Genomic DNA, 10,575 nt, shown 5'->3' with positions numbered 1-10,575 from the left:
GAGCCAGCAAACAGGTAGGTGTGAGGTTTAATCTGCATTCAGGGTCTAAGTCCAGCGGCCGCCGCCTCTGCTGCGTGCTCCTGGCGTGGGGAACACTGTCTAGGCCACTTGGAGCAGAACCCAGGTCCACCTCCCACCTCAGCCAGTCTCCCTCCCAGTTCTGCCAGCCTGCCTGGGAGCTGAGCACTCGGACACCCTTTATTGCTATGAGAACTGAGGGAAGGAGGGAGGGAGGGAGGGCTGAGTGGAAGCGCTAGGGATAGTGCAAGTCAGCCAAAAGGCACAGCCCTGTTGTGGGACAGTCCCCAAAGGTCAGCACACCCAGGAAACAGGAAAGGCCAGGGCCACTGCCAACAGGCTTTCTGAAGACCTAGCCTGTCCTCACACTGGCTGACAGGGGAATCCCAGGCCAGGGTAGATGGCCATGGGCACCTAGTCCTTACACAACCCTAGGTCATTTGAGAGCAGGAGATTGGAAGCTTTCTAAAAGGACTTCCTGTTCTTGGAGACACACCTTCCCCCACCCAGAGGGCATTAGGACTTGTCTACTGGGATTAGTCCCTAAGAGAGAGGCAGCTGTCACCGGCACACTCCTGGTTTCATCCCGTCACATGGCAGTGTTACTTAAGAGGTCTTCTACAAAAGTTCGAGTCTGGGCGCCAGAGCTGCTCTGAGCGCCTGGAACCAGCAGCTCCGGGCCCAGCATGTGTCAGCTGAATGTGAACACACAGTTGAGACACCGAGGGTGGGTCCCCAGGGGCTGGATTTGCAGAACTGAGAGCTGTGACGGACAGTAGCCTGGGACTTCAGAACGGAACAGGCGCTCAATTGAGACATCAGTGTGGTTTTCAAGAAGGTGGCAGGAAGGGCAGCACCTTGCACCCCAAGCGGGGGGGAGATGAGATGTATGGATGGCCTTCTCTTCTACGCCCTCCGAGGAGGGCGGTCCCCTTTCCCCCACTTGGTCTGTCCACCTTGCTCTCTTCATCCACCAGCATCAGCCCCACCCTGCAAGGGATTTTGTTCCTGGAAAAAGTTTCCAAGACCTACTAGGACTTACCCACCTTGTTCCCCAGGGTTTTGTTGGAACCTGGGCAGATATCAAAACCCCTCAAAGCCCTTCACGCTTCAAAAGTGCATCTTAAAAATACAAGCATCTGTAAACAAAGTTGCCCAGCTCCCCTACCTCCACAGGCGTCCCCTTTATGAGGTTCCGCTAGGAGGAAGGTGGAAAGTGGTACAGGGCTGGAAGCCCTCTAGCTGTGGGCTGCCTGAAGCCCCTCTTAGTAATTTGGGGAAGTGATTTTTCCAAAAAAAAAAAAATTTTTTTTTTTTTTATTCTTGAGCAGAAAGACACGAATCCTTCAATCTTGAAGGGCGACTAGCAGGTCGGCTATGCTGTCCACGTAGAAGTCAGGAACCATCCTCTTCTTCGACACGCAGTCACTTTCCTGGTTCCTTTTCACATCCTCCAGTGTGGACACGCCCGTAAGGGTCAGAATGGTCTTCAGGCCGCAGGTGACGCCCAGGAGGATGTCTGTGTCCAGCCGGTCCCCCACCATGACTGTGCGCTCCGGATTGATGTCATACTCCTGGGACACGCAGTCGAAGATGAAGCGGCTCGGCTTCCCAATGATGTCCGCCTGACGCTGGGCAGCCATCTCCACGGCACGTACGAGGCAGCCAGTACCTGGGGGGTCAACAGAGAGAGTGCGTGTGGGTTGGGGGGGCTGCGTCAGTGGTGGAGGGGCACCCCAGGCCGGCCTCCCAGCCCCCTGTCCCCCTTACGCACCGGCGATGAAGCGGCCGTTCTCCAGCGGGAGCCGGTTGTCCAAGTTGGTGCCCACGAGCAGGCAGCCGGGCTGCTGCAGGTGGCGCAGGGCCTGCGTGAGCTTCATGTAGCTAAAGTGCGGGTCGAAGCCAACCACCACAGCGCGCACGCCCGGCTCCAGCGGCGCGGCCAGCCAGTCGCCCGGGCTGTCGCCCCGCAGCGGCTCGGGCCCCACGCCCACGCTGGCGATGCCCACGGCCTCCAGCTCGGTCGCCAGCGCGGGGCTGCCCAGCACGTAGGCCTTGGGTGCCGGTGCACCAGCCAGGCGCTGGCGCAGGTAGAGCGCGGTGCAGTAAGCCGTGCCGAAGACCTCGCGGCCCGCGTCGGGCCCCGCGGGGCCGCCGAAGCCGAGGCGCCGCAGTTTCTCGGCGTAGGCCGCGCGGGTCTTGCTGCTGTTGTTGGTGATGAAGCCCAGCCGCTTGCCGCGGGCCCGCAGCGCCGTCAGGGCCTCGGGCGCACCGGGGACGGCCGTCTCGCCTCGCCACAGCACGCCGTCGCAGTCGAACAGCAGCGTGTCCACGTCGTCCAGCAGCGTCCGGGCCCTCTCGGAGTTCAGCCGCACGCAGCGGCCGTCGTCACCGCTGGCCTCCGCCATGGCCGCTCGCCGCCACCGGCCACCGCCGCCCGCCGCCACCGGCCGCTCCTCGTAGCCGCCCGCCGCGGCGCCCGCCCCGCCCCCGAGGCGCTCATTGGCAGCGCGGTTCGCGTGCGCCGCCCATTGGACGCCGCTGCCGCCAATCCTGCCCCGCCTCCCTCGGGCTGCGGGTGCTTAGTGCCAACCACTGCGGGCCAGGGCAGGGAGGAGGGCGGTGATTGGCTGGAAGGAGTGAACCGCGTCCGTAATTGGTTGGAAGTCCGCCAACCGGCGTTCGGAGTGACGTGGTCGCGGCGGAGACTTGTGGAAGAGCCCGAGAGCCGGCGCCGGGCGGCCGGCAGCTTCCCATTGGCGGTGCGGGGTCAGACTAGGTGACGGAGGCCCCGAGTGGAGTGACCCTGCGCCGCGCCGGCCGCTGATTGGCTAGAGTCTCGTGTGGCCAGGGTGACCCCGAGACCCGGAGTCACGCTCACCGCTGGCGCTGGGCACGCTCAGGGCCCGGTGGTTGCGCGCGGGCCCTGGTTGCCGTACACTTGCAGCCCTCTGCACACAGCTGATCCCAACCAAGCCTTATCCCATGATCGTCCTGAACCGACAGTACCAGGCGGTGATGCAGGCCCGAGAGGCAGGCGCTGCCCACAATGTTCAAAGGCCCTTTGGCATCAAGTGGCTTCCGACTCAAGAGTGACCTTACAGGACAAAAGTAGAATTGCCCCATTGGGGTTCCTAGGCTGTAATCTTTGCAGAAGCCGACCTCCAGGGGTTTGGCCTGAGGAGCACAGGAGCGGGCTGCTGGTTGGGTTCCCAGCTTAACGCACCAGGGTGCGTTCCACTTTGCTTTTGGAAAGCCCTGCACTGCCATGCAGTGAATTCCGACGTACAACTCACTGCCATGGAGTCGGTGCCAGACTCAGAGCAATCCTACTGACAGAATAGGGCTGGCCCTCTGGGTTTCCAAGACTGTAACTCTATATGGGAGTAGAAAGCCCCATCTTTCTTCCACGGAGTGGCTGCTGGTTTTGAACTGCAAGCCTTTAGGTTACTAACCTAATGTGAAACTGTTCAGAAGGTTTCCAAGGCAGCTTGCCTCATTTTTTCCCAGTTGAGTGCCTGATGGATACCAATTCCAAACCTTTGGATTACCAGCTGAATGCTTCACCACTGTGTCACCAGGCCTAGCTTATGTAAAAATTCCTTCAAGCTTACACACTTGAGAGGCACGCGTTTGCTATAGATCATGACTCCACAAGATTTAACAATAGATAATACCTAATCATAATTATGTGCTGATTATGTAATACCTAATTATGACTAGGTCTTCCTGTAAAATCATAATCATCAGTACTAGTATTAGTGAGGAATGATACTAATTTAATAATAAAGCCCAAGATCACTTTTACTAGGTATTATTGTTAAATCCTATCAAGGTGAGCTAATAATTGAACAATAATACATGGTATCATTATTAAATTTTACTGAGCGTGGTGTACGCCAATGCATGAAACCTAAGTGTGTAGGTTCCATGGAATTTTTACATGAGCAAGTCCCGGTGATGCAGAGGCGAAGTACTGGGCTATCAGCCAAAAGGTGAGGGAGAAAGATGTGGCAATGAGCTTCTCAAAAGACTGTACAGCCATGGGAAACGTGCGGGGCTGCTCTGACCCTGTCTGAGAGGGTCACTGTGAGTCGGAACCAACTCCTTAGGGAGTGGGTTGGTTTTATACTCTCGGGAAAACACAACCCAAATCGAGACATGGACTATTGCCAACCCCCTCAAAAGTTCCACTGAGTTCCTGTCCAGTCATAGCAGATCCCTTCTCTCCAATTCTTCTAATTAAGGAGTCCTGGTGGTGTAGTTAGTTGGTTACGAATTGGGCTGCCAACTACAAGGTGAGCAGTTCAAAACCACTAGTCACTCCACAAAAGGAAGATGGGGCTTTGCTTCTATAAAGAATGACAGTCTCAAAAAAAAATGACAGTCTTGGAAACCCACAGGAACAGTTCTGTGTCCTTTATGATCACTATGAACCAGAATCGACTTGATGGTAGCGAATTCACTTTAAAAAAAATCATTTTATTAAGGGCTCATGCAACTCTTATCACAATCCATACATACATCAATTGTGTAAAGCACATTTGTACATTCATTGCCCTCATCATTCTCAAAATATTTGCTCTCCACTTAAGCCCCTGGCATCAGCTCATCTTTCCCCTCCCTCCCCGCTCCCCACTCCCTCATGAACCCTTGATAATTTATAAATTATTATTTTGTCATATCTTGCCCTGTCCGACATCTCCCTTCACCCACTTTTCTGTTGTCCGTCCCCCAGGGAGGAGGTCACATGTAGATCCTTGTAATTGGTTCCTCCTTTCCAACACACCCTTCCTCTACCCTCCCGATATCTCCACTCGCACCACTGGTCCCAAAGGGATCATCCGCCATGGATTTCCTGTGTTTCCAGTTCCTATCTGTACCAGTGTACATCCTCTGGTGTAGCCAGATTTGTAAGGTAGAATTGGGATCATGATAGTGAGGGGAAGAGGGAAGGAAGCATTTAGGAACTAGAGGAAAGTTGTATGTTTCATTGTTACTACACTGCACCCTGACTGGCTCATCTCCTCCCCATGACTCTTTTGTAAGGGGATGTCCAATTGCGTACAGATGGGCTTTGGGTCTCTGCTCTGCACTCTCCCTCATTTACAATGATATGATTTTTTTTGTTCTTTGATACCTGATAACTGATCTCTTTGGCACCTTGTGATCACACAGGCTGGTGTGCTTCTTCCATGTGGACTTTGTTTCTTCTCAGCTGGATGACCGCTTGTTTACCTTCAAGTCTTTAAGACCCCAGACACTATATCTTTTGATAGCCAGGCACTATCAGTTTTCTTCACTACATTTGCTTATGCACCCATTTGTCTTCAGTGATTGTGTCAGGAAGGTGAGCACCATAGAATGCCAGGTTAACAGAACAAAGTATTCTTGCATTGAGGGAGTACTTGAGTGGAGGTCCAATGTCCATCTGCTACCTTAATATAAACCAATAAATATATGCACATAGATCTATTTCCCCATCCTCATATATAAATATATTTACATATGTACATGCCTTTATTTAGACCTCTATAAATGCCCTTTGCTTCCTAGCTCTTTCCTCTATTTCCTTTGACTTTCCTCTTGTCCCACTGTCATGCTCAGTCTTCATTTGGGTTTCAGTAATTCCTCTTGGTTACATTACCCTTGGTCACGCCCTACCTACCAGGCCTCCTATACCCTCCTCATCACCAATTTGGATCACTTGTTGTTCCCTTGTCCCTGGGTTTGTTAACACCACTATCTTCTCCCCGCCCCACTCCCCCCTCTCCCATGTCCCCCGGAACTGTCGGTCCCATTGTTTTCTCTTCCAGATTGTTCATCCAGTCTATCTTATTTAGACAGACCTGCAGAGATAATAACATGCACAAAAACAAGACAGAGCAAAACAAAGCAACAAAATAAAACAAAACAACAAGCCAATGACAAAAAACAACAACAAAATAAACACAACAAGAAAGAAAAGCTTGTAGTTAGTTCAAGGACTGTTTGTTGGCCTTTAGGAGTGTTTTCCAGTCGAGTCTGTTGGGGCGCCACGCCCTGGCCCCAAAGTCTATTTTTTGTATTTCCTGGGGACTTCGTTGCTCTTTTCCCCTTGCTGTTCTGTTGCACACCCTTAATGTTTTGCCTCAGTGTGGTGGGCTCAGATTGGGTGGAATTCCCACATGGTGTCTCCAGTGTTGTCCCCTGTAGGGCTATGGGTCAGTGAGTGATGTCATGTCTCATAGTGGGGCTGGCCATGTGGTCTTCTCTGTGGATTGGCTGCTCTGAGCGGGACTCTCATCCTCAAGGCTTGGTGGGCCAGGATGTGCTCCACTCTCTTCCTCCCCCTTCATTTGCTCCCATGTGCTCTGATCAGACATGTCTCTCTCCCAGAGCTGCAGCTTCAGTGCTGTCCTCTGAAATAAATCCTTCAGCGGGGAGGGGGCGGGGGGGGAATGAATTCAGGTTTTTGATACTTCAAATTCCTATCATCATAAAAACAGATTAGTTTCCGTGTTCTGGCAAATATATAAACTGGACCACATAGTCCAAAGGGACTTCAAATGTTTGTGGGAAAATGGAATTAAAAGATAATGAATTTTTTTTCACTTTTAAAGCTCCTTCCTATGTACGAGGAGCCCTGATGGTGGGTTTAACCAGCCACCCTATGGGGGAAAGAAAAGGCCGTCTACGCCCACAAAGATGTAAAGGCTCCAAAACCCTCTATGCGGTCAAGATGAGTCAGAATCTACCCGGAGACAGTGGGTTTGTTTGGTTTGCTTCCTGTGCTCTTGTTGCATGTCAAACTGACAGGGCAGTTCAAGGTAGCCATGAGTCAGACTTCGCTTGATGGCAGTGAGTTTTCACTTTGTTGTTGCTTGGTGCTCTTGCCTCCACTCAGACTCAGAGTGAGCCTACGTGACAGAGAACTGTTCCCCATAGGATTTGCTAGGCTGTCATCTTGATGGCCCTTCACATGGGTTGACACAGCAGCTGCAACCCGGGCAGTTCTGCAACATGGCTATTGCAAAAATAGCGATGATTGTGGGGGTGGGTGGCCCAGGACCACGCTGTGTGTCATCCTGTTGGACATGGGTCTGCTGGCTGTTGGGACTGACCAATGGCACGTAACAACAACAACAAACCACAATCCTCACTGGAAGGATCACCAGGTCTTTCTTTAGCTGAGCTATTGGGAGGATTTGAACCTGCAGCCTTGAGGTCAGCAGCTGTGCTTAACCATTTTCACCACTAGGCTCCTTGCTTTTAATACCTCCATGGCCACAGAAGGTGTTTTTGACTCCTAGCATCCCTGTAGGACAGAGGAGAACTACACCCAAAGAGTTTCCGAGCCTGTGACTCTTTATGGAAGCAAATGGCCTCATCTTTCTCCTGTGGAGCAACTGGTGGATTCTGACAGCCAACCTTTCAGTTAGCAGCCAACTGCGTCCCCACTGTGCCGTGAAAGCCACCCCACGCAGGTGTGTGGGTTTTCATTTCCGTGGCTTCCAGTGTCAGAATAGTTAGCCCAAGGGGACCTGTTCTCCCCCTGGTCGTCATTTGAGTCGTTTCCAGGCCGGGACTATTGCACCTTCGTCTGCACTCATTGATCTGGGATCGACTTGGAAGTGGGCTTCCCGGGTGTGGGTTCATCATTGAGGCGCTCTGGAGATGGGGTGGGCTAGGTCCGGCAGTTTGAAAGGAGCAGCTGCCCCCAGGGAAAGGCTGTCCACTCGATGGCAGCCTTGGGAACCATATGCAGTGGTTCTACCCTGGCTTACACGGTTCATCAACCCGGCCGACGGCACACACAGTGCTTATCTTATTATTATGTTTAATTGTTAGTCATGGGCCCCAACCGGTCTGTACAACACCTCCTCCTGGCCGGGGTCCCCCTCTACAAAGTCTTTCCTGGAGCCCTCCCACGCCACACCTAGCCAAGCCCCCTAGGCAATGCCAGGGACGCCAATTGTGGTGAGGTGCCCTCGAGCCTGTCCCAACTCATAGCGAGCCATGGTACAACATAAAATATGCGGCCTGCCCCTGTGCCGGCCTCACGGTTGTTCTTAGGTTTGAGTTCAGGGTCGCAACCACTGTGTCAATCCATCTTGCGGAAAGGCTTCCTCCTTTGGATGCCCCTCTAGTTTACCAAGCAGGATGTCCTTCTTCAGAGATTGGTCTCCCCTGACAACATGTCCCAAGAACCTGAGACAAGGTCTCACCATCCTTGTGTCTAAGGATATTCCTGGCTGTACTTCTTCCAAGACAGATTGGTTGATCCTTTTGGCAGACAATGGTACTTTCAATATTCTTTGCCAGCCCCGCAATTCAAATGCATCGATTCTTCTTTGACCTTCCTTATTCAATGCCCAACTTTTACATGTTTTTGGGGTGATTGAAAATACCATGGATTGGGTCAGGCATGCCTTAGTCCTCAAAGTGACTTCCTTGCTTTCAATACTTTAAAGAGGCTGTGTGCAGCAGATTTATCCGATGCCATATATATTTAAATTCATCATTTTATTGGGGGTTCTTACAAATCTTCTAACAATCTATCATTCAATAGTATTAAGCCCGCTTGTACACATGTTGCCATCAACAATTTCAAAACAATTTCTTTCTACTTAAGCCCTTGGTATCAGCTCCTCTTCCTCCCCCCTCCCTCCCCCATCCTCCCACTGTCCTTTATCTCTTCACTGCTGCTTCCATGAGCATTGATTATGGATACAAGCAAGACAAAATTTCTGACACCTTCAACGATCTTTTCTCCATTTATCATGATCGCACCTATTGGCTTAGTTGTGAGGATTCTGGTTTTAGTTACTTTGAGTTGTAATCCACACTGGAGGCTGCGACCCTTGATCGTCATCAGCAAATGCTTCAAGCCTTCCTCGCTTTCAGCGAGCAAGGTTGTGTCACCTGCAGATCAAAGGCTGTCAATAAACCTTCCTCATATCCTTCTTCATATAATCTGCTCAATATACAGACTAAATAAGTACGGTGATAGGAAACAACTCTGCAGCAAACTCTGTTCGCAATTATTTAAAAAAATCATTGTATTGGTGGCTCATACAGCTCTTATCACAAGCCATCCATCCATCCATCCATCCATTGTGTCATGTGTTGCCATCAACGTTTTCAAAGCATTTTCTTTCTGCTTGAGCTCTTGGTGCAGCTTTTATTTTCCCCCTCCCTCCCCCCTTTACTGGTTTTAAATCTTGTTATGTCCCCTTGCTCCGTTTGCGCAGGTGCCTCTTGATCCATGTGCAGGTTCTGCATGAGCACAATGGAGCGTTCCGGAACTCCCATTCTTCTCAAGATGAGCCATAGTTTGGTACAGTCCACACGCTCAATGCCTTTGAATAGTCAGTAAAAAACAAGTAAACGGTTTTCTGGAATTCTCTACTTTCAGTCCAAATCTGTCTGAAATCCACAATTATATCCCTTGTTCCGTGTCCTCTCCTGAATCCAGCCTGAACCTCTAGCAGCTCCTTGTCAATGGACAGCTGCCACCGGTGTTGAATGATCTTCCGCAAAGTCTTCCTCGCATGTGATATTAATTATATTTTCTCTATAATTTGGGCACTGTGTTGGGTCACCTTTCCTTGGAATGGGCACAAATTCAGAGCTCTTCCAGGCAGTTGGTCAAGTAGCTGTCTTCCAAATTTCCTGGCATAGGCGAGTGAGTGTTCCAGTGCTTTATAAGCTTGTTGAAATATTTTCATTGGTATTCTATCAATGCCTTCAGTGAACCTTGGACTCCCTCTGAGATAGTTAAAGTTTATTGTGCCAACCTGGCCGATAAACGCATGTGGGGTTAACTGAAGGGCGGAGCAATAAATGGCTTGGTGAGCCTCGCCTTTCGAGTTCTCATGTCCTGTGTTTTCTGATGGTCGAACCAGGGTGCAGCTGCCTTAGCCAGTTCCCTGCTTTAGCTGGCAAGGCTCACTTCCTGCAAGACAACCCTGAGGAGAAGCCACATGGACCTATCCCGATGCAGCCCTGGGTGCTGGAGCAGCCGTGTGGAGACCCCTGCCAGCACTGAGATGCTGACACGTTCACTGACTCGACTTTCCTCCTGCAATCGGCATTATAGTGTGTGTTTTGTGAGATGGAGGAGGACTTTGTGGATTCGTGTCGGACATATAGGCTAATGTTGGACTTGTGGGCTTGGGCAGCACTGGGTTGGGATGTTTTCTTGATGTGCACCTACCCTTTACATAAAACTCTCTTATGCATATGAGTTTCCATGGATTTGTTCCTCCAATGTCCCCAGACTAACACATCTTCATTCAGTACCATTGGCTCTTGCTCACATGCCAGTCCCAGTAACAGGGGCATTTTGACTTCTTTGTGCTCTCTCAATATTCTTTTAACGCTTCCTGCATCGTTCAATATTTTACCTAGAACCTTGCGATATTGCAACTCAAGCCTTGCGTTTTTTGGCGTGCTTTCAGTTTAAGCTATGCTGAGAGTGGTCTTCCTTTTTGTTTTTCTAACTCTCGGTCCTTGCACAGGTCATTTTATTTTACTTTGTCTCCTTGAAAATCTATGCCCTTCGAAATGTTCAGT

At 51.0% G+C, this 10,575-nt stretch overlaps 1 protein-coding gene across 1 annotated transcript; it reads right to left on the bottom strand.

The window, feature by feature from the left end:
- Positions 1-9: 9 nt before the first annotated feature.
- Positions 10-2,482, bottom strand: PGP (phosphoglycolate phosphatase). The gene is made up of 2 exons (XM_075564454.1): positions 1,793-2,482; positions 10-1,690 (listed from the first exon to the last, which is right to left on the bottom strand). The coding sequence occupies exons 1-2, from the start codon at positions 2,424-2,426 to the stop codon at positions 1,365-1,367; spliced, it is 960 nt and encodes a 319-aa protein (XP_075420569.1). The 5' UTR covers positions 2,427-2,482; the 3' UTR covers positions 10-1,364.
- Between the last annotated feature and the right edge of the window lie 8,093 nt (positions 2,483-10,575).

The sequence above is a fragment of the Tenrec ecaudatus genome, chromosome 12, assembly GCF_050624435.1.
Source record: "Tenrec ecaudatus isolate mTenEca1 chromosome 12, mTenEca1.hap1, whole genome shotgun sequence".
In the NCBI taxonomy this organism is placed as follows: domain Eukaryota; kingdom Metazoa; phylum Chordata; class Mammalia; order Afrosoricida; family Tenrecidae; genus Tenrec; species Tenrec ecaudatus.
The sequence above is the reverse complement of the archived record's forward strand: the minus strand, read 5'-3'. Positions and strand labels throughout refer to the sequence as shown.